General features: G+C 40.7%; 1 protein-coding gene across 2 annotated transcripts in view; it reads right to left on the bottom strand.

The window, feature by feature from the left end:
- The window catches only part of spock1 (SPARC (osteonectin), cwcv and kazal like domains proteoglycan 1), a 103,915-nt gene extending 78,978 nt beyond the window's left edge, over positions 1-24,937 (bottom strand). The window contains exons 1-2 of one of the 2 annotated variants that reach the window (XM_069721321.1): positions 24,774-24,937; positions 24,082-24,219 (exon numbers count right to left, since the gene is read on the bottom strand). In XM_069721321.1, coding sequence (XP_069577422.1) covers positions 24,082-24,216 — 135 coding nt within the window. In that variant the 5' untranslated portion in view covers positions 24,217-24,219; positions 24,774-24,937. The remainder of the gene's footprint in view (positions 1-24,081; positions 24,220-24,773) is intronic. The other variant, XM_069721320.1, reaches the window with a different exon arrangement.
- Positions 24,938-25,491: the final 554 nt, after the last annotated feature.

Below are 25,491 nucleotides of genomic sequence, written 5' to 3'. Positions count from 1 at the left end.
TTTTTCCCACACACATAAACAAGGAGCAGTTTGACGTTCCTCACATTAAAATGTTTGTGGTGAATTCACACCACAGACATTGCAGAGAATAACATTATATCAACATGAGCACGTACATTCATTTCAAATTACGTTATTTATAATGTTTAAACCGTGAAACACTGCGCAGATTCAAGCAAAAACTCCAGGTGCAAACACACGTAGGAATGACCACCAAATATTTTTTAATTTTGCCGACACAAGTAGGAATAAAATAGAAACGGTGATCCTCAGTAATGACCAATCAGATGAGCTCCTCTCTACCCATTTAAAAAGCAGCAGCAAGCAAAATCCGAGGGAGAGACAATGAGGACTCGGACAGGAAAAAAAAAATCCTGTGTGAAGGACCTCAGGTCCCAAATACAAAAATACACAACACCCAAAATATTGATATCTATTGCCCCAAATATACCCTCGACAGGAGAATGAAGTAACAGTGTTAGCTGCAGGAAAAGCTGCTGCAAATAGTTCATAGACAAATTATTACATTTAAACTCAAAGGTCCTTATCCTTTTCTGCATATTTAAAAAAAAAAAAAAAGTAAATAAACCCAACAAAGATAAATGAGTTAATAAGCAAAATGTCATTCCTTATTGTTCAAAGAGAGAAATATATGTCATATCCTTTATAGATCAGTTAGTATTCATGAAAACTCACAAGGTAGGTCGTTATCAAATCCCAGTGTCTGCTTGAAGGAAATAATTAATGATGGTATCCAGACTGTGCTGGTTAATTATGGGATCCACAGTGTGCTAGATATGCTTAAAGTATACAAGATTTAGCATGAGGTACCAGTGTCTGCTATCCAGTTGGTCTGAGCAGGATGAACAAATAGTACAACAAGAGGAAGCAGCAGAACACAAGTGAACATAATCCACTGTAAACATGAAGGGTGCTTCTACCTCCACAATACTAGGCATCCTGAGCTCCTGCTTTCACTACCCACCAGCATCCCTGAGCCTATATTTAATCATTGGTCAGGTCAGGTCTTATATTAACAGATCGAGTTGGGTCCGATGTTGATTTCTAGAAATAACTGCAGGTAACAGTTTGGTTCATGTTGCACACAGGTTGTGTGGTGGACGGTACAGGTTTGCTATTTGCTGAACCCCTGCAGACTCCGCTCCAAAGACTCAAAAAAATAAATATTAAAAAAATATCAAAAACAAAAAGCAACCTTACATGGGTGAACTTGTTTTAAAATGTTTTATTTGTGGTGTTACTGATCATATGGAGAGAATAAGCCACAACTGGAAAAAGGCATAAAAAATGTCTAGAAGAGGCAAAATGGAGAAGTTATTGTTATTTTGACTCTGACTTTTGCTTATAACAATGTGAGGACAGATTTCATGGAGCTCAGGACTCTAAACATTTAATTACTACTGCTATTACCGCTCTCAAATCAGACTGTAGATGAAAGAGGGGTTCTGCACTACGGGTGTTCGACCAACCACATGGAAAATAGCCAGCATATAAGCTGCGGGCTGCTCATTCATCACAACACAACATCAACATTGATGTTCATTTGAACAATTCGGTGTTAAAAATGTATAGTTAGGATCCCAAGCTGAATGAGCGAATAATACAGGGACATTAAATATAGCAAAGTAACATTAAAAGGTCGATTCATCAATTGAGAAAAGCTATGCGTCTATCTATACCCATCTTTACAAAAAGTACTAGTGGGCCTATTTAAATAGATTGCACGTGAATAAATAATAGTGAGTAAAAGTTATGATTAGCCATTACAATGAGGATCGATTAAAACGAATGCAATTAAAATAAAAAATAAAAAGCAAATTCATATTTTAATGGCATCTTTTCCAATGTATTTGTACTTTATATTTTCTGTTTTTATATCTGCATGTATGTGTTTGGAAAGTTGTCTTTTAAAAGTGTTATGTATATAAAGTGTATTATAGAAATAAAGTTGATTAAATTCTGAATACGAATGTAGCTTTAAGAAGAAATGGGTAACTATGGGATGATTCATACTTTTATGTCTGAAGTTATTACTACAGTGCTCTGCTATATGTGGTTTCAGAACCCCTGCTAGTTTGACCCATCTTGTCTTTCTTGTTTTACACAAGGACACTCCAGCAATAATATTCCTGCCTCTCAGTAATCGTTGGTTTGTGGTTTCATAGTGAAGTCTCACAGCCTCCTTCAGTTTGTTTCCTCAGAGGCTTGTTAAACCACTGTAATTTATTCTGGCATCAGAAATAATAAATTTGATTGATGTTACCATTATACAGCAAGACTGCATGAAAAGTGTAATTTTATGCATTATCCCCATCTATGGCCTTTGATAACGACTTTCTATGACTCCATCCCAGACATAAAGAAGAGTATCTTACTGAGGCAAAATAACAAGGATCAGCTTGATAAGCCTGTTGGTTCAGACTGACTTCTAGAGGTAAGCATTGCACTTCATGGGAAATTGTAATACGACTCCTGATGTATGAAAACATAAATGAATAAAAATAACAGAGTTCTATATTTACATTTTCTACTAGCTGTCAAAACTCTGAGAAACTTGGCAGGGTTCAGTGAGTTTACAGTGACCTCGTCATCTTTTAAACAGCTTTAAGGACATTTTTAACACCACCACAATATTTTATAATATTTCATTTGATTACAATTTTCTATCCACCTTACTATATAATATAATGACATTGTTTCCACTAGTTCTGATTATTCGTTAGAATTGTTATACTATCATGTATATTGGACTGTCATCATCATGACATATTTGTTGAGCATTAATTGTCATACAAATAGTTGCGATTTTTTTTTGGTCTTTTCATGTGCCACAATTATCATATAAACCTAATTATACACATACAACTTATGAAAGAAAAGGTGGGATTTATTTGCTGTGATGATGGCTTTACAGCTAAATCCATGATGGCAATATCAATCAGTTGAATATTTGAAGTTAAGAGCCTCAAGATAAATAGTCCATGGAAGAAATTCTCCCCTCATATCCCATTAAACCAGAACAGAAGAAGGAGGCGCAAAGAGGGGACGTCATTAAAAGAGCGCCATTCAAACTGAAATGGTGGAAAATGGCGTGGAAATAATGATGGAACCATTTCTGCTCTGTTTCATTCAGCTGTTTTAAACAGATGAATGGAAAATATTTTTAACGATTATGCAAAATAACTGCAATCAACTCAAATAATTGCGACAGGGCGATTATGTAATATTTGTGACAGGCCTACATGTATGATTTTAGTCTGTGTGTCCTGTCCAGAGGTTCTTTAAATGATGAAGAAGAGATCTGTTTTCCAGTTTGCAGGTTGTTGCACACGAGCCAGAGCTGAACACTGACAGTGGGATATTCATGACACCCATATCAGGATTATCACACACCCAGTGCATTAGAAAACTGTGGCGCTAGTAGGGTACATCATCACATAAGTCATTAGACTTAACAGTCGATTCCTCCAGTTAACAGCAGTCAGACTAAAGGCGGTGGGGTTTTTCTTATTTGTGATGAAATCAAACTGTTCTGTGTGTGTGTGTGTTGAGACTCAGGGGAGAGCTGAGGAGCAGAGCTACAAATCTCAGCTGTCACACTCGAGCCCGGAGGCCTGTACTGTAGTAACCAAGGCTGTACCTGCTAAGACACATACAAACAGACTTACAGGCTCAAAGTCCACAAACCACTGTTGCCAGCAGCACGGATCTCTGTGTTTGTCTGTGTAACCCAGGCTAAAAGAAATAGTACAAAACCCTGCAGTCACACTTACACACCACCAACCAGAAAACATGTATAACAGCACACACCGACAAACACAGTCATTATGTTTGGTGTCGTCTATGATTACAGCTCGGGTAGATATTTGTCCCTTTGTTACTCACTTAAAACACACTAAAGTCACCAAAAAAAGTAAACAAATAGAAATTACAGACTTACCTTTACCAGTGAAAGATAAAGATCAGAAAAGACATGAAAGAAAAAAACAATAAAATAGTATGTTAGGTTAAAAACTGATGTGCTGATTATGTGTGTCTAGGACGCAGACATTAAAAAAACACGCGCACAAGGCCGTGTTTTGTGCACAATTAAAAGCTCACAAAATCACAGCATGACTTTTATCAATTCACCTCAGTATTGTACAAAGACACTAAATATTGTATAGCTTTTATCATCCTTCTATCATCAAATAATTGGATGCAAACTCTCCAAATGCACATACACACAGATGTTTAATTAGAACTGTGATCCAACATTTGCGTTTGTGTGCGAAAGAAGTTATTGCCAAAGTTATAAAGTTGGACTTTCAGCAATTATGTTACATTCCCCTCAGATTAACCTCTTTTTTGTGAGTGTTTTAATTAAACCCTGAACTACAATAATAATAAAAAAACAAAAACAAGGGTTGTCATTAACCCTTTCAGTCAACCATACCAAATATCACACCGGCTGGCGTTGAACAGGTGACGTTCTTGGTCTTATAACAGTGTTAACATGAATATTCGCCATTATCCCCTATGTTTTATGAACAAATTAAGCAATCATCACTATTCTGCCAGATTGGATCAGCCATGGAATAAGTTACTGTAGTCCCATCAAATCAGGGTTCCAGCTTCCATCTGGTTGCTTCACTGCCTCATGAAACTGATCTCCGCAGAGATCCTACAGTTATCATGTGGAGGTAATGCAGTTTCTGTGTCTCAGGATGTCAGACAACTGACAGATTTTCCACTATGGCAAGCAGCATCCTGTGTGGCATATGGCCACACGCATATGGCCACACGCACGCACGCACGCACGCACGCACGCACGCACGCACGCACGCACACACACACACACACACACACACACAACACACACACACACAACACACAAATACAGGCACACGTAATGGTAAAAAAAGTACTTTCACTGCAAGTGAGCCACAGAAACTCTCACCCACTCCCTTTCTGGAAAGCCAGTCAGAGAAAGTCAGAGTGGGTAGGTATTGGCTGTTCCCATCTAAATGTCAGAGCTCTCATCATGAAAAGTGGCAATAATAAAAGTAAGAACACATACAAGTAGCAGAGTCATAAACGTTTTCATTTGAACACGTGTGCAGGTACATGTGTGTGTGCATTTGTATACCAGGGTAGATTAATGTTGGTGCACATCCAATACATTTTGAATTGTTGATTACTTCAAATGAAATATAATTAAGATCATTAAACAGACCACTTAAACTACATGAAATACCAGCCTGATTACATTGTGTATTACATAAATGCATCTCTGCATGCACACATAATTACTTGTATTCCAATTAAAGCTCCATCAGTAACAGCTGACACTTAATAGCATTAAATGGTAGGCTCTGGTTTCTGTAAAGTTTCACAAATCAAGATGTGCATTTTCCCATGACAAGCACATATCTTCTACTTAACTACTGCACATTCTCTGTGCAACCCTAAACCTCACTGCCAACAATACAAGGGGGCACAAAGTGACACAAGTGGGATCATCTGTTTCTTCCAAACTGCCTCCCTCTGTTGGCAGCCACAAGTCACATTAGTAACGTTACACTCGTGCTCCAAAGAGGAAATGCAAAGATAAAATCACTAAATGCACACCAAGCTCAGCCTAATCAAAGTAACAAAAGTACCAGCTACAGATACGGCTGGGTATCAAACTTCGATAGTTTTATGGCATGACCGAATTGAAAAATGCCTCGTCATTTGTTACCAAATTTCAATACACACACGCTACATCCACACCAACACGTTTTCATTTTAAAACAGAACTTTTGCTCCGTTTTCACTGGAGTAAACGTCATCAGTGTCAGTGAGACACAGCGGTATGTAGCCTCTACTGGAACAGCCCGCACACATATATATATATAAAACTACTGCGTTTCAATTTATGTAGCTTCAATCTTGCATTTCACAAAATGTACACGTGTGGAAGCTGTAATCATTGCTGTAATATGATCAATACCAACTGCTTTACTGACATAACATCAGGCCTAAAGTATAATATAAAGTTATTTATAAACTGCAATACATCTTATGTTGTTTACAGACTTGAGTGTCCATGTGGCTGTTTCAACATTGGAAGAACAAAATGTAAACAGAAAGCCAGACTGGTTGAACATAAACATGCTATTGGAACCCACAATATCCAATGGCTTAACATTACAAAGAGGCTGACCACGGAAATTGTAATTCATTGAGGATATCTGGTATTGAGCATATAGAAAAGTCAGTGAGGGTCAGCGACAGGTTAAAAAGGCTCTTACAAAGGGAATCATTTTGGATCTTTGGACTGGGATACTCCAGTTTGAATGGAGAACTTGATTTATCTCCATTTTTGTAACTGTGCCTTTGTGTATTTTTTTTTCTCTCTCTCTCTTTGGAAAACTGGGTAAGTTTAAATGATACTTGCCACTGAATGTTTATGTTAAACTACTAAGCGATTTTAAGATTTTGATTAATATCTGCATTTGGTTTCTAGTCCGGACATTATTTTCCGATCATGTGTCTTTACCTGCTCCCATGTAGTGGGTGACAGTTCATTGGTCCATACTGGTCATGCAAAATATGTAGTACATGTCACCACACATATAAGCAACTGCCCAAAAGCAGCACCTGATGAAGGCCTTAGAGGCTGAAACGCGTTGGCATGAGTTTTCACTGATTGAATAGCCATGACTGATTAAAGGCTTTTTAAATAATCACCATCTTGATTGCCTCAGATTTCTTCAAGTTTACAACTTAAACTGTTTGATCCCCAAACTGAAGAACACCAAAGGGACAACAATTCACACACCCGAGCAGCACTCCACACTGACAGTTTTTTGACAGAATTCTGAATTTAATGCTGAATAATTTGCTGATACCAGTCCTTTGTGTCAAAAAGGGATGCACGAGCCCATTGTGATGTTGTTGTTGTTTGTTTCTTTACTACAATTTGAGCACAAAGTACTGTTTTATGATAGACTTGAGCCAATCAGTTTCATTTCTTATATCGCCTAACAAATATGCTGATTACAATATGTCTGATCAGCCAATATAAATGTAATACCGGCCCGCCAATGTATCATACAGGCTCTAATGCAGTGCAAATAAAAGGTTCTGGCCAAATAAATCCCATAATTTCAGTACTTAAAAAGGCCCCATCCCAAGTGAAGCCGTGACTGCCAGTATTGGCAGGGATGGACCTGTTTTATCTGCCAGTCCCAGATAAAAGAGGCTCCCAGTATTGATCAACAACATCCCTGCACACCTTATTATCCAACTCAAAATCCATGAGAAAGTCACTGGGAATGTGCCAAAGGCTTGTGCTTTCAAGGTTAAGAGCATGTACACACACATAACTACGCACACGAAGACACACACGCATGCGCGCACACGCACACTGAAGGCAGACAGAGAAGAAGAGAGTAGGTTTAAAGAGATGGACCTTATTCCATGTGGGCTGCTGGGTGTGTGGCTCATTAAAATGTGATTGAAGCTGCTCAGAGGCTGACTCAGCGCAGTTTAATTAAAGCCGTCAAACAGTTCTCATGTCACCCTCCAACATATGCATTCATTTATTCATTTTTCCCACCTCTCTCTTTATCTCTCTCTCTCTCGCTCTCTCTCTCTCTCTCTATCATCAATCTCCCTTTATTCATCCTGAACACATGACTGGCCATTTGCCTTCATTATTCCTCCCATGTCTTCCCACCCATTGCTCAATCACTGGGAGTGCTATTGTCAACACATACAACGTGTCTGTATCACCGCTATGACACAGGAATAGGAGATGGAGTGTAGAAAATGAGAGAGGTGATTTCATTACTCTGGTTGTTATTAAGTAGGAGGATTTCCAGTCATCACAAAGCATGGCCTGCGGAACCGTAGTTATCACTGCAGCCTTCATTTTTACCACAAAATATTCAGCGACATTGTTTAAAAACGAGAACAAGGTGCCGCTCAGTCTATCCTTATGTACATACGGCTCTACCGCATATATGTTGAGACTGCTGCACTTGTGCATGCCTCTTTTTTTTTACCTTGACGAAGGACTGCTCCCAGTTTGATAACCCTCTGGTGAAACATTAACAATGACTAGGATTGATTGAAAAATGATTTGTAACAAAACTCAGGCCTGTGTCCACTTTCATTTGTAACGGACAGCAGTTGAAGCAGGATCTTTACAGAATGCGTCCTTTACTGTCATTTTAATGACACACCAGAAATCTCTCCATGTTCAATAATGATCACACATTAAAAACATACATTACCAACACATATCCATCCACCCATCCATCATCTTCTGCTTATCCGGGGTCAGGTCGCGTTGGCAGCAGGCCAAGCAAGCTGACCCAGACTTCCCTCTCCCACGCAACATTTTTCAGCTCATGCTGATCCCGAGGCGTTCCCAGGCCAGCCAGGAGATATAATCCCTCCAGCGTGTTCTGGGTCTCCTTCCAGTTGGGCGTGCGCAGAAAACCTCCAAAGGGAGGCGCCCAGGAGGCATCCTGATCAGATGCCCGAACCACCTCGGCTGTCTCCTTTCGACGCGAAGGAGTAGCGCCTCAACTCCAAGTTCCCTCCTGATGTCCAAGCTCCGTGGCCAGCACAGAAGTTCAATAACAAAACACCGCTCGGGTTCAGATCGGGCAGGCCGTTCCTCCCAATCACCCCGACAGGTTTCTCAGTCGTTGCCCACATGAGCGTTGAAGTCTCCCAAGAAAACTATGGAGTCGGCGCCCTTTCTAGGACTCCCCCCACCAACTTCAAGAAGGCCGGATACTCCGAACTGCTGTTTGGTGTAAAAGCCCAAACAACAGTCAGAGTCTTCCTCCCTGCAACCCACAGGCGCATGGAGTGAGTATCCCCACTCCCGCCCGGTGCCTCTGACCTTGGGCAACTCCAGAAAAGGATAAAGTCCAGTCCCTCTCCAGGAGCTTGGCCCGCCGCCCAGTCTGCATGGCACCCTACCCCGATGCTCGTCCCTGCGGGTGGTGGGTTCACAAGGTGGCTGCTCCATGTTCTTTCTTCGAGCTGAGCCCGACCAGGCCCCATGGGCGAAGGCCCTGCCACCAGAAGCTCGGCGGCGAGCTCCCCTCCTGGGTCTGGCTCTGGAAGGGTGGCCCCGTTTCCCTGATCCGGGCGAGGTGACCTCAGACCCATGGGCTGCTATTCATCGGGGGGTCTTTGTGAGCCCCTCTTAGTCTGGGCTCCCACCTGAGACCAGTTTGCCTTGGGAGACCCTACCAGGGGCTGATGTCCCAGACAACATAGCTCCCAGGATCACTGAGCCACTTAAACCCCTCTACCACATTAAGTTGCCGATTTGCGGGGGAGTCCCCCCCCCCACAAACACATATATGACAGTAAAATTGCTTCACATTTGATTTTAATTACCATAATCACAAACTAACCATCAGCATTGTAGTATTTAATTGCTTGTCCTTATGTTTTTGTGACTCAATGACCTTGACCATATGAATAAGAGTGCATAAAATGTACACAATCTGAGCTGATCAGAAGAAAGACCCCTGAAGCACTGCAGAATTGTAGTTAAATGAACTCTGGTATTCCAGTTTAATTTAATGCAATATTAAACTTTGTTGAGTGGTGCTTCATGTGCAAACAGTGACACTAATCTCTGCATAGGTGTCAGTAAATAATTTGGTTGTATTACAATATATTTTTTAATATAATCAAGGTTATCTTTTGTGTACCCATATAATGCTAGTCGTATGAATGAATTTGTGCGTCATTTAACCGTAAACTAATTGCTTGCTATCCTCCAGTGTGTAATGCAATGTATCTGCATTATGACTATGAATAAAGCAAACCTTATCAGATTCCAAATACACAAACACTTGTGTATGTTTGCTTTGTATTATGAAACCATCTGAAGCCAAATGGAGAATCGAAAATACAGGCTTGGTATCAGTGTTCTAGGCTCATGCTGGTGGTTTACTGTACATATCTATAGGCGCCAAGTATTAATTCCTTAGATTAAAAAAAGAACAAGACCAAAGATGTTAACTTGTACGTGCATTTAACTTTTATCATCAATTATGGTCCAGTGTAGAATAAAATAAATAATGTCTCTGTGACACTTCATAGTCAAAATTTTGTTCCATGTCATCCAGTCAGTCTTTCAAAACAACTCCTTAATTACTACAATTGCATTGTAAATGCTATAAAAAAAAAAAATTAAAATCACCAAATGACTTTTGATTTATGTTTCTCCTTCAAACCTATATCTTCAATATCAAAAAAAATGTCAATTGCCTACAAGGGATAAAAACACCATCTGGCCTAAATCTGGTTACTCGTGTCTCTCTGGGTTTGAAAGTCAGCCTGAAACAGGACATCCAGCCAGCTGTTACTCTGACGACACTGTGGCATCTGATTGGAGTGGTCGTGTACTGCCAGAGGAAAATGGGTGCAAAGTCGGCAGTGATAAGCCAGAACTCCAGTACTACCACCAAAGTCACCCAAATCAACAGCAGCCCTTGTAGCTGAACTGTTAAAGCAGAACGCTGTGTCAGTACAGTTTTTATCCACTTGAACTTTTATTTGTGACCCTAAACAGAGCAGAAATTACTCACTCACCACCACTCTGACAGAATCATACAGAGGCCAACAACAAACTGGATTCTTCTCCATTAAGAGCAGAGATCAACAACATGGAGCTGACCGTGGTGCTGAAATGTAATGCATGGATTACAGCTGGGGGAGTAATAGCAGCAGAATTTTCTATGTTGAAGTTATGTAAGCAATATGTTGCCACTATGAATGGCAACGTGCATTTCTTCATTGGTCAGCCTGCCACTTTTGTCAAGTCGTTCATGTTTGGAGGAAATTACTGAAATGTTAAGTAAAGCCTGACAGAGGCGCTAATATGACTGCAGCCCTGTTATTCTGGCTGGCTATTTTGTGACAGCGAATGGAAGAAACAGACAAGAAATGTGGTGAGACTAAGAGAGAAAGGGATGACACGTAACAGCAAAGATTGTTGTAATAACATGGTGAGCATCCGAGACTACTCGGCCATGAAAAACTAAAAAGTTCATTGACAAACCATTTGAAGAAGCATCAGTCTCTTGGTAGCAGCTCCAGTAAGTGTTCAAATAAACTAATGCTGTCTGACCAGTAGGTCACGCGGTAGCCCATGCCCACAGGGTAACAGTCCACAAAAACATACGAGAGTCCAGGACTTCAGTTACAGTATAAATTCAAACCCTCAGGCCTCAGCCACATATTATCAATATTTTCAGTTCCCCAGAGTTTGTTTGTCATATACAAGAGTGCAGCAGAGGGAGTTACCTGTTCTAGTTTATTTCTTTAAGTGTATTTGTACGGGGGCAAGAAAACAGTCCCGTACTGTGAGTTCTGTGGTAAGGAGTTCCAAATTTCTGAAATAAAAAGGTGCCTGTCAAAATGCAAATTTATGAAAGGGAACCTTACAATTCAACACTTTTGACGGAAATACCAAGGCTTTGAGAACATGACATGATTGAAACTGAATATATTTCATTCTTAAGAACATGGAAGTGGTGTGACCTTATCAGCTTTCTCTCCCAAATTTGAACCCTTTCCTGCATGCATTTTGATGGCACACCATAAAAATTATCCCACTTCATTTCTTGGTTCATTTTGGGACATTTTAACAATAAAAATATTGTTTTCTTTTTGGGACACCCCCCCCTTCCACACACACACACACACACACACACACACACACACACACACACACACACACACACACACACACACACACACACACACACACACACACTTAGAAATGTTGGTGTTTAACTAAAGGCCACTACTTACAGCAATGTCCCAAATTGATGTGGGAGTTAGGAAATGACCCCACAGCATAGCGCTCGCACCTTTTTCTCTATTCCAATCCTCAGCTGTCATTGCTGTCAATCCCACTGTCTTCATTGTGTGATGGTTTTGGCCTCGCATGCCAATCTTGTTCTTTTTTTTTCATAGAACAATCTTGCATACATTTTTCTGACAAAATTTGGTTAAAGAAGTTAATTCAAATTAATATAAACAATAACAAATATATTTAGTGCATGTTTTCTGTACAAATACATGTAATAGTATGTGATTACATCCAAACACATTGTAAGTAAAACTTTGTTAAAAAGAAACAACATTGCCCTGGGCAACAAAAGGAAAACTGGATTTCTGAACATGTTAAATGAATACAACTTTTAAAAAAAAAACTGACAAAAGTCTTCTTTACACCTTTATACACACAAATATAGTTTGTATTTGGTGTTCATGTCATTTTAAATTAGATTACAAAAGCCCTGAATGTTACCGTCTTCTCTCACCGTGTGCTCATGTGATCATGTGTCAGAAAAGGATGTCCTGCCTTCAAATGATGCTTAATAGTGACTCCTACACCTTATTGGAGCATTCTTTAATACCTTTTTGACCATTGTGATTGGTTGCAATTTAAAGAAAACTTTCCGTTGCCTGAGGGCAACAATGTGCAGTAGAGGGTTCGGCTTGCTTATTTGTGATCATAAGATCACAAGATGATAACTTAATAACTTAAGATGTGAAAAGGTTAAGGAATGTATAACATTATTTGTAGCATTGAACAGTCTAATGAGTCTAAATGTAGGTTTAATTAATAAATGTTTTACAGTTTCTCAAATTTTAGGTGGTACTCAAACAAAAGGCCAACATATTGTATTTTTGAAATCTGCTCAGTAGTACTGTATCTATCAATTTTAAAATGTTATTTACTGGAAGAGACTTAACACAGTTTTCTTAACGTTGAGTGTAAAAAAATGAGTTTTCACAAAATGCTGCTGTGGATGCTGTGAGGAATACAAAAAGGCACTAAAAGCTACAAGGAACAAATCTGCCATATCTTGGTGTCAATGTCTCCCTCCCCTCTCCGTGTCTCCCTAGCATCTCCGAGCATCACATAACCTCCTGAATTATTGAAGCAGACACGACATCTCTCAAACCAACAGACACAGACAGACAGACACACAGACAGACAGACAGACAGACAGACAGACAGACAGACACACACACACACACACACACACACACACACACACACACACACACACACACACACACACACACACACACACACTCACCCACCCACACAAATAGTAACTGTATCCCTGCCCTCGGGGGGGGGGGGGATTAGATAATGATCAATTGAATCTGACATGGTTTTAGAGATCAGAAACATCAGAGTGTAGAGGAGAGGTGCTGACACTGATCGAAAAGAGGACTGGGGAGGTGTGAAAAACAGAAACAGTTATTTCCCATTGTGACGCTGAGGGTTGGGGAGGCAACTTTCAAATGTGATCTGAGAGAGACGGCCCACTAGCAAATTAAATCCAACGCATTACATAATTGATTAGACGGCCGCCAAAACACAAAGTGTAGCGTAACAATTTATCCAAAAGACTAATGTGTAATTTGAATGCTGTTTGCGTGATTATCTGCATCAGCAATGACTGGCTTCATCATCTCAGTAACAACTAGTGTGATTACAGGGAACAAGCAGAGGGAGACACATACAATCAATCATTGTATGAAGCTGATTTATAAATGGCAAGATAAATCTCATTACATGATAGTGGAAGAGGAAAATATTATGTCCAGAGTGTGGCTGCAACCTATTGCTGGAAACAAAAAGTGATTATTATGACTGAGAAGTGAAAACAACAACACTAAGAAATATCTTTCTCTGTCTCGCATTCACATTCCTGCTGATCTTGAAAATTGGCTTTGAGATTGTTACTTTAATCTCTTGCACTACTGACTGGTTGACATTTTTGGTTAGGATCAAAATAGCCATTGGATGAGTTGCATACAATTTGGTACAGGAATTTATGTTCCCCAAACGAGGAATTGTAATAAAGTTTGATCCCCTGATCATTTTCCGAGACATTGGACAATACAAAAATGCTGATAATACAAACATCCTAACATACAATTGGATGCTAATATTAGCATTTAGTTCAAAGCACCACTGCTGTGTTGGAGAGCCTCGCATAGCCGTTAGTAGTAGCTGTGTTCTTCCAATAATATTATAATTTTGTCAGAATCAAAGAAAGAGATGCCAAACTAAAAAGGATGTGAAAGAGAAAAAGAAAAGAAATTCAATTGATAAAGACTAATCAGGAGGAAAATGTCTTGTATGCCCCACTTCAATGTGTTTTTGAGTTCAAGCACCACTTGGCAATCTCTTCCTTTTTGCAGCTACAAATAATGTAAAATCGTCAACATCCAAAATTGCCCCAGTAGAGTCCAAGTCTGAGGAAAATGTACAGTTCTCATTTAAAAAAGGAACATGGCATCCCTTACAGAGCTAATCTTTTTGCTCCACACAAAAAAATATGCATTTCATTTCAGATATGTGTTGGTTTATATTCCAGGATCATATTCCATAAAAAAAGTTTTAAATAAAGAAAAGCAATGAATAAAAGAGCAGGCAGCAGGAATGAACAAAAGACCTCACGCAAAACAACAATGCTATCACTGTGCCAAAAGTGACTTCCTAGTAGGCAGAGTGACAAGCAGACAAATAGGGCTGCTATGGCTCCTCTCCACTCATAGAGTCAACTTATAAAACAGATTAAAGGAGGACAAATCAAACACTGGCATATGGAGCAGTGTAGAGGGAGCCAAACCCCGAGGAAAATCATCTCATCACACACTAGAACCGGCGCACAGTGGGGATGACAGCTTCATCAATGGCAGTGATAATATATATTATATATGTATATATATATAGGAACACAGGGAGAGATGCAACACAGACAGGAAGTTGATTTTGGTAATGCAGATACAGCGGATGAAGTGGCCATAAAAAAATTGCAATCATTACATCATCTTTTTTTAACATTGACGACCTCCAGTTTCTTTTTGTGGGTAACGACAGTAGGATTGATTTGCAACATTGACTGCATTGATCTAACACATCTGGAGATATTAAGAGACGTAGCTAATTATATCATCAATCATATCATCTCACAGTTACATTTAACTGTAGGCTAGTGAAGGTAACAATGCTCAAAATGTGCAGGAGAGGTACTACAATGGCCTGACTTTGCCGGACTATAGCTCACTGCTTCAGGGTTTTTTTCCGCTGTAATTATAGTCTGGAAACTGTGTTCGTATGTAGGTTTGCCAGGGTACTCTAAAGGGCAGACCAATCAGTGTCCAGTTTGGGTGGCTAGACGTAGTCGGAGGGTTGGTAGAGTTTCGGTAACTACGGTGGTCAATGCCGATTGATGAAAGGCAGCTCCAGTAGTTTCAAAGTTAACCCGTGGTCTATACCCGGGATGCAATGACAAGAAACAATTTCCTGTGGAGAGTGGCCCATATATATTCACAAAGTAAATTTGGGTCTGGTAATACATGGCTACTGCAATGCAACCACTTTTATAAGATTAGAGACCAGATTTTGTCACGTATTACAGGAATAATAATGATAAGTGTTTAAAAAAAATATCTGCCTTCTGAGAAAATATAGTTCAAAGCAAGAGAGACAAATACAGAAGCAGCAGTATTCCAGGTATTTTCTCATGGTCTGGCCATCGTCTGACTTTCTTTGTAAATCTTTCGACGGAAGCAGCAAATCAGACAAGATCTCTTCAAAATAATCAAGAGCTTAGCAGGAGAGCTTCATATCAGTGTCAAATAGACAGACAGAAAGACAATCCCCACAGAGAAAGAGTAGCGTTTGGGAGGGCTGCCATGATGAAGATGACTGAAAACACACCGACACACACACCAACACACACCCACACACGTTATTGATGATGGATTCCACATTTCTCCTTTTCTTCCATCCTGTGTCTGTCCGTCTGTCCATCTGTTCTACGCACAGTGTCGATGGGCTTCACATTAAAGCTCCTACTCTTCTCCTCTTATCCCACCATCTCCTTTTTTTTTTTTTTTTTTTTTCAAAAATTCACTTTGTTATCAGTAGCCAAAATTACTGGCAATCCTTTAGCTCCCCTACTTTGTCTGTCTCTTTGTTGTAGCCTCCAATATGAGTGTGTTCACACACACACACGCACCAACTATTCATCCTGGTTATAAGGCACGGTCACCTTTATCGTGCCTGTGACCGAATTGTCCTCCACTGGGTTAGTGTGCATCTTTGTGCCTTTTCACACCCTTATTGATTATATCAAGACTGCAATCGGGATTACCCTGCCCTGTAAATTTAGAGATTGATCTTTCCAAGAGCCTCGGGGTGGATGGGAGCCCGTGTGTGTCAATTCACACGCAGAAACATCAGCGGGACAGACACATGGAAATTTTCAGACAGCACACGACACAAAAAAAAAAAAAAAAAAAATGCATTTGCAGCCACAACTATGCCATACGTGTCGCTCTACACGCACAACCACAGTCCTTCAGAGCAGTGACTAGAATTAGAATTCTCTAATTTGAAATCAATAGCTCAAAGTCAAAACTATGCACGACGAAAAAGAGCATGGATAAAGAAATGGGTTGAAAGGAGCAGAAAGCATGAGAAGGTTTATTTGGAAGGGCACAGTTTCATCAGAAATTACTGGAATATAAAAGGAGAGCGGGGAGAGCCGGGAGAGAGAGAGAACAGATGATAAAATGCATGAAGAGAAGGTATAGTGGCAGCTGAAGAGGGGAAAGAGAAATGAAGGGCGTGAGCAGGGTGGGGATAAGAAAGAATGACAGGTGTTCAGTGGAGTCTTCGCTTAATTGACGGAAATACTGTATGTCTGCTGGGGAGTATTCACTCAGAGGGTTTGTGTTTGTGTGTGTGTGTGCGTGTGCGTGTGCGAGAGATTGAAGGTGACGGTGACTCCAGGGTTCGTCTTTTCTAAGCTGCTCCTCTGAACTGCACCCCTCCCCTCCCTCTCAGCTGCACCATTCATACACACTAGAGCACAAACACAGATACAGAAGACGACCATTTAATTTGGGCACAGAGAGGTGCTCCCAGTTGTGAATGTGTTCACCGTGAGGCAACAGTGGGGCTGAAAAAGAACATGCATGCGCAGCAAAAACTCATTCCTCCACATATGCAAAAGAAGGAGACACGCAAAATAAGCCAGCAGACCAACAAGCTTTGAACTGAAAATAACAGTGTCACTTCAGATGCTTCCATTGAACAAAAATGAAGTGATTCGAAAATTCTCACATATACACACACAGAGCCCTCGGTTTTTTTTTTTTCATAGCTGGAGTCTTTGACTGGCAGCCCCCCACCCCCTCCCCCCCTCCCGATAGACTGTCGTTCTGAAGAGAGAATACTGCTGATAAAAGACGACAACATTTAATTCTCACTGTGAGGATGAGCTGCGAGAGGCTGCTGTAATGCTCGACGCTCTACATAGTTACAGTGTAACCACATGCGTGCACAGTTTGGAACTTGCAAAGTTTTTCAACATGCCACCAAGCCCACCAGCTAATGAAAAGCCAGCCTGGCAATATCCAGCAGACATCCAATGCCCCTCAAAAATGTGATTTTAATGCATTTCTGTACACCTGACAGCATCCAAGCACGGTGGAAGAAGAGAATTTCACACAGAAAAAGGGTGAAAGTCGGGGGAGGGGGACACGAAAAGCCTCTTTCAGGAGAAATAAACAACAGGCACAAAAGAGTGAAAACTTTTCCACTTCTTGAAGATAAAAAGGAGGCTGCTAGAATGGCAATGACAGCCTTTTCTGAGGAGAGGAGAGGAGAGGAGAGGAGAGGAGAGGAGAGGAGAGGAGAGGAGAGGAGAGGAGAGGAGAGGAGAGGAGAGGAGAGGAGAGGAGAGGAGAGGAGAGGAGGCTTTTTTAAGTTCCTTTATTGAACAATTGCAAGGAAAATGACATCACTGTAAACCATCATTTTAAAAAGGAAAAGGAAGAGAATATTCCTTTAAGAAAACAAAATCCACACTGCCAATCACAATAAACGATCCGAAATTAACCACCAGCTCTTGAACTTGAACCGGCTCAACACTGATAGCAACCTGAGCCCGGCAGATCCAGATATAAACAAACCAAATTAAAATTCCTGCAAAACCCTGAAACCATCTTTAGCCGAGGACACTGAATAAATAAATGTACCAGGGTCTTGAGTTTGAGAACAGAACACTCCTTTGGATCCAGGTGTTCAACGCCATGTATTGGTTGCTATTGTCTCATGTACAACCCCCCCTCTGGAGGTCTGCTGTCCCCAGTGTCATTTACCAAACCTACGGAGCTCGTTACAAACACAGAGTCCCTGGTAAACACGCCATTTTCTATCAGGCTGTGAACATAAGGCTTAACTTTCACAGACAACCACAGCTTTGTTCAATGTTGATGCAAAATATGTTTTTTGGGTTGTTTTTTTTTTTAAATTCAACAAAAGCAAAGTTCTTAAATGTTAAATGTAACGTAAGCAGAAAGCAGAGTTTGTCTCCATAAAGTCCAGTCCAATTAATTCAAATACTAAACACACATTTAGCCTGATGCTAGAAGGTATTCGATACCCATACCAAGACGAGACCAAGCAAGATGACACAATCTCAGACAAGTAAGAGTAAACATTAATATACAACACTCGCACATTAGTTAAGTTATCTCTTTTTCCTGTCGGGCTCATGACATCCCAGGAGTCCTGTTGAACACATATCACACAGATGAAACGTATGCTCAGGTTATAAAGTGACCCTCAAATGTAAATGATTACTGTACATTTACCTCAATACAAATGACCCAGTCATTTCCTTTCACAACACAAATCCACCAATATTAGACTCGCTCAGGCCAGGAGAGCAGAGCTGGCCCAAACCAGCCAGCTCAGCAATCTACAGACCACATTTGCTGTTAGACTTCACTACTGTATAAAAAGTAAATATACAAGGAGATTATCAAACTGTTGTTATCCAAACTTTAAACACTTATATTGCATGTCTCCAGTTTTATGACTTTGTCGTTTAATAAACTCTGCAATGTTACAACTATGATTGGGCCAAATTATTATACAGTATTTCTTCCATTTGCTGCCGAGGGCTTATAAAACTGCAGTAAGCAGCTCTGAAACGTAAGGTGAGTAAGGTGGAGTAATTACCTCCATAATTTAGAAACGGTGGAGGACCATAATTATCTTCTAAAGTTGAAGAGAGTGTCCTCAGATTCCAGACTTCCAAATATACGGACTGTATTTCTGTCTGGAGGAGAGCTGGAGCGGGTGAAAGCCCACCACCAATGTGCTGACAGTGTGGACACTGGTGCTTCCACTCCAGGCTAAATCAGTCTAATTGCACTTGGATGCTCCATGGGTAGAGCTCTGTAACTAGATTTGGATTGGTTAGTAAGATTGTCTGTTGTTACTGCTGCTAGTTCTACCACTCTTCCAACTGGACCTCTCATATTCACTTTAGTCCTGACCAGAATACTTTGATGCGACCAACAACACAACACAGCTGCAGGCGTAAAACAAAGATGACCCCGTCTAAAACAGAAACACGGTTGAACCAGGTGCTGCATACCAATGTGTGTATATTCTCTGCAGCTATACTTTATTTGCATAAAAGCGTGTGAAAATTTAAATGTTGATTATAAACTAAGGAAAACTGAAATACCGCCGGCTTAAACAACAACAAGAAACAATTTACTTGGTCAAGAACCTTTAGGTATCCTCTGATGAGCCGAGGCAAATCTCAAAAGCATACAATCGACATAATAGAAATAATAGGCACTGCAGTAGAAAAGCAAATGAAGGCAATTAATCACAATGGAACTGTGACACAGTTGTGAGGATTTGGACGAGCTCACCCAGCAAGCTTGTCAACACACTTCAGTCTTAACATTGTGTCATGTATTACACAAATGTGCCCCTTTGTTTGCAAACCAGCTGAAATTAATTTCTACATCACGTATACAAGTCAGTAATAAAGACATTGGAGTTGTTTTAAATGAAAATGTTTTTAAACTGACAAAATGTTGGTGACAAGACATTTTTAAATCCCTACTGCATTTCTTTCCTCTATAAAAATGGATTAGATTAAAAGTCTCTATCGCTTAGATTACATTTGTCCTTCTCCACATTACAGTCAGGTTATTAGTAATGCAGCTGGGCAGAAGCATAAATCTAACCCCATTTTCCTTATGTTTTCAAGATAAGCCACCTGAACTTTGATCATTTAACTATTGTACCGGCTCTTCTGCCAAGAAACGGACCCTCATGCATAATGCAGGGAGGGGGAGCAAGTGGCTCATCAACAGGGATGCAGAGTAAAACATGGCAGACAGAGGAGAATAGCAGAGAGGAGGAGTCACGGGTGAGAGCAGAGGGAGAGGGAGGGTTGGGGAGGGGATGGGTGAGGGGTGGTGGGTGGAGAGGGATATGGTTGAGGAAGCACGGGGTCATTCGCTGCTGCACAGACAGAGGATGAAAATGAGAGGAAGAGAGAAAAACGGAGGAAAAAAAGGTGGAGTTCACGACTTGGGGAACAGGATTGTGAATTGACTGACTGACAAACAGACATGAAGTGCTGTTGAAAACACCAACTGTGCTTCATTATGTAACAAAGGATTAAAGTGGAGATGAACTTCAGTCTATAATGGAACTTAATTGATACCCAATCCTCATAACATACAGCATATGTTTTTTTTTTTAACCAATTATCCAATAAGTCTAGCTATTAAACAGGTTCGACATATTTTACATTTTGACAATCAAGTAATTATTCAGACTTCACCCACCATCTGTTCCACTGTGATATGCTCGTCTTCTAACTCTCATCCTCTGGAGCATTAATCAGCTACTTGACAATCTGAGTAATGATGACACTGTTTCTGAATAATTGTGTTTTTTATGATGTACAGTATTCTTCATATTGGCCACTTCTGTGACATCACCGATTATCTGCGAGTAAAACCTGGCCGATACTGGAGTTTTGGGTCCAATATCGATGTTAAGAAGTAAAACAAAAAACAATATTGATATATTGGCCAATATTCTATACATATACATTAGATATGAACACGTTTTTTGCAATGATCCCTCAAATCATTGGGAGTTGAATCATTTTGAATAACAAAACACAAGTAGAACAATTTCTAATTTACCCCAAGAATCTTTTTTTGCATTATTTTCCACAGACAAAGCATATCTGCCAAACTATAGACCATTACCAATATATCTCTGATAGGCAGGCCAATGTATCGGTCAGATTTGTGAATCTTGGTCACACAGACTGTTCGATGTCAGTGTTAACTGAGGCATGTAAGATGGTGTTCTGTCATCAGCACCACTCTCATGTTGTGGAAATTTGGCAAAGCATTAAACGCATTTTGGCCACACCACCAAAAGACGTGTCTGGGAAGCCAGTCATGGAGAGGGGTAAAATTGGAATGTGAGGCTTATCAGTGCATTCTACGTCATTTCAAGTCATATTCTGATTAACAGGCTGGTAAATGTGGATCAGAGAGACTCAATGTGGGATTGTGGCTTTGGTGTTTTTGATTAAAAAAAGAAAAAGGTCAAAATTAGTCTTCATGTATCTGATTTACAACCAATGATGTCAGCACAAATTACTTATAATTTCCAACTTTCATCTGGCACAGCCGAGAATGTAAAGAGGCCTTGGAGCACTGTCCCTCAAGAACAGGCGGGCTTATCTTAATCAAATTTAGATGCTGGCAAGAAGGATTGTTTTGTAGGTTGAAATTGATTGATACAGACCAAAGTTCCTATTAAGATCTGTGATATTAGAAGATTTGGTGTCACAAACAGGAGGAGATAAATCAAAAAGAAAGAATGGAGGAGGAAAGAAGACAGTGGGACAAACAGCCAATGGTGCAGGAGACAAATTTCGACCATCAGATTTCCCTGTGATAGGTCTGACAACACACACACACACACACACACACACACACACACACACACACACACACACACACACACACACACACACACACACACACACACACACACACACACACACACACACACACACACGGACCTGAACACACACATATAAACACTACAGCAGCTCCTGTGTTTGGTTGGCAGCTTGAAATATTAAACATAAACGTCACAACCTTTCACCTATTCTATTGCTCCCCCTCTCCCATTCTCTCCTGCCCTCCCCCCTCCACTGACAGTTTCCTGTTAATGAGTTTAATTTGCGCAGGAGACCACAGAGTGGGATAAAGAGTGGGCAGCACTCACACAGGAGACGTACGCACACACTGCAGGTAGTAGAGCTCTTGGCTGAGTGTATAGTGCCACGACCACCTCTCACATCACAGCTCCAGTATTGTATGGGAAAGGACAGCTTTAATAAGGCCAAAGTTAACCTCGGAAATGTCTGGAGAACAGCAGCAAAGGACATCATAATGTTAAGAATGTGGCATCAAATGGAAGACTCGTGGTTATACTACTGTCACTATTAGCCTGATGATGACTGGAGAGTGTGCTAGGTCAATATAGACGTTGAACCCTGCCTTTGTCAGTATTCTAGTCTACGTGTATGCATTTTAAATGTAAAAAAAAAAAGAAAAAAAAGTGACTGGCAATAAAGTAATTCAGGCCAGAGCAAGCCGAGTATCATCGAGAGTATTTCGAGTAACAAAACTCGACATACTCAAAGAGGAACACAGGCGTGTCCTAATTCTTCTAAGAGCACATTGCATGTATAAACATCTCTGGGTGTTACGATTTGGTCTCTCTTGGTGAATTATTTAAGACATCTTGAGAGGTATCCTAACCTATTTCGGAGTCCCCAAGCAGATAGCTGTTACACAAACAGAGGTGAAGGTCATGTTGTTAAAAATCACACCATGAGGAAACATTACATACATTACGTTTCAGTTTTTCATTGAAGCGGAGATGCTCAAACTCAAAGTGTACATTTTTATGGTTGCGTCACTCCTTCAAATTGGGATATCCTAGACGTCTTGTAAACGATTTCATACAAATTTCCCCAAACTTCGGGCTGATACATTTCTTCTAAAACAATAGAAAAATAGCTCTACGGGTTTGAGCAATGAGGCTGCACAGCAGCTGACTGATTCTCTGCTTCAGTGCTTACTTTACAGAAAGTACACATGTTGTGTCACTGTAGTCAAAACTTGAGAATCCCACTCACACTTCAAAGTGCACGTTCAGCAGCCTTATCTGAAGCATCTACTGCATACCACAGGCCTTTCATAAGTCACAGCGCAAGACCACTCAGTATTTTACTTTAAGTATCGCAAGCCAGTTTTCAAACCATGATGCCAAGACAATCATGGTTTCCACCAGAAGAACACACAAATGTTTATGCATTCATATATTTGATCTATACCTTAAATCTAGCCTTCAGACAACTATAGAGATAACATTTCTTCGGATAAAGCAATATCATTCCAGGTGATGCCTGATATTGCATCCTTCAAGAAACAAGCCTCTGTGATTCACCTTAATGGATCTTCTAGAATAATGCACAACTGAACTGCACAACTACCTCAACATATAGCTCCCGGACTACAGCCTTTACATTCATCATCAGAGAAATCATTAAAAAAAAAATGTCTTGTTAGGGAAGAAGAAGAGAAACTGTGGAGATGCGCTGTATGTTATGAAACGCCACTGCACTAATAGCTGTAACATAAAAAGCCACAGAGTCATGTTTTCTGATTCTTATTGAAAGTGATGATGTTAGTTGAAATCTATGTCAGAATAAAATGATGATGTGTCAGAATGTAAACACTGGCACAAAAAAAAACCAGGCAATTCAGAAGGGAAATAATTCAGTGAGTCAAACCACAAGGTGTGAAGAATTTTTTTCCCCTTCATGTGCAGAAGTACAATGTTGTTTGTCTCGGAGTCTGATTGGCTTTCAGTCAGGGTTTGAACCTGCTGAGTTTCTACAAGGTGGATTATGCCTGCTGGCAGGTGCTCAAGTACTCACAGGGTGTATCAAGGGCGTCTCTCTCTCTCTCTCTCTCACACACACACACACACACACACACACAATTACTAAGACACACAAATATACACACAATGAAGCTAGTTATATTGCCCATTTTTGGTTAGATATTAAGTTTCTGAATGAAACTCACATCTCTGAATCTGTTCCAGGGTCTGTCCTTGTTGTACTGAGCCACGGTGCCCAGCCATTTCTCGTTATTGTTCCCGGAGACCGCCGTTTCTATGCTCAGCAAGAGAGCCACGACAGGTAGCAGAAAGAAGAACATCTTCTGAAAGCAAAGATAACAGAGAAGAGAGAGAGAGGGGGGGGGAGAAAAAAAGGAAGAAAAAAAAAAGAGAGGCTAAAGACACTCAGAGAGAAAACATACACCGAGGAGCGCAGGATGCTGCAAAGTGTGTGAAGAGCAGAACGAAGTGAAACACTTTACAGAACTCTCGCGCTGTGACGCAGAACGGGTCAGGATGGAGCGGAGAACAGCCGAACGGGGCACTGTTCAGGAGTGATCATTTCATCAAACTGCTGATCCTTCCTCTAATCGGATTATAAACATTGGAGAGTTGTCACCGCGGCAGATGGGGCACAGCGAAACGATTAGCTCCCGAGCTTCCCCCTCCGCCAATTTCAAAAGCAATTAGCGGCGTCAACACAATTGCCACCCCCACGGAGCTTTGTCTTGGCTTCCCTCTGCTTTTCTTCTCCATCCGACAGCAGCGCCGAGAAAAGTCGACAAAAACGGGCGAAAATTGACTTTCGTTGTAAATGTGGGTGGTTTTTTTGGGGGGGCCAAATTCCATCAGCGGACGGTAGCGGTGCATCACCTACCTGGGATAGTTTGTTGGTGTCCAAATGCGATTCCCGGGAGTAGAAAATAAGTCCACAGCCCCGGGCACTCTGGTAGCACCCGACTGCTTGTAGGATTGACGGCAAAAAAAAAAGGGGAGCAGCGAGGAAGAGCAGACCGGGAGCTTTCTCCTCCTCCTCGGTAACCAGACACCGCCTCCTCTCTCTCTCTCTCTCTCTCTCTCTCTCTCTCTCTCACACACACACACACACACACACACACACACTAACCGTGTCATTGATTTTCAGCAGGGGCTTTTTTTTTTTTTTTCCATGTTCACACGCCAGAGCGCAGTCCGGATTTCAGAGCCATGTCCAAACGCTGTTCTGGGTGTACAAACACAAATGTCGTTTTAGTCACGCGCATCTGTAGTGAAATTGGTCCTCTTGTCCACCGTAGTAAATACACTTAAGTTACACAAACCATAAAATCAGTGTTGTGTTGGTGTCTGAAATGAGTCCAGTTTTCAGCGTCCCATGCGCCGGGTGGGTCGATCCGCTGAGGGTGTAGGGCGTTTTAGCACCGCAGGCCACATTAAACACTCCTTTTTTTGTTTTAAATAAAAGTAGAATTCATAAATACGCTACATAACCAGGGTGTTCATTTTGGGGGATAATAACAATGTATGTTTAAATATTTAATCAGTGACTGTCTGCTTTGACTGACTCTCCGGGTTTATGTTCACTTTGGGAACTTTCT

The sequence above is a fragment of the Brachyistius frenatus genome, unplaced genomic scaffold (assembly GCF_029030835.1).
Source record: "Brachyistius frenatus isolate BFR_SWC_R1_liver_20210118 unplaced genomic scaffold, ASM2903083v1 Contig_261, whole genome shotgun sequence".
Classification (NCBI taxonomy): domain Eukaryota; kingdom Metazoa; phylum Chordata; class Actinopteri; family Embiotocidae; genus Brachyistius; species Brachyistius frenatus.
This window is presented reverse-complemented; position numbering and strand designations above follow the sequence as displayed.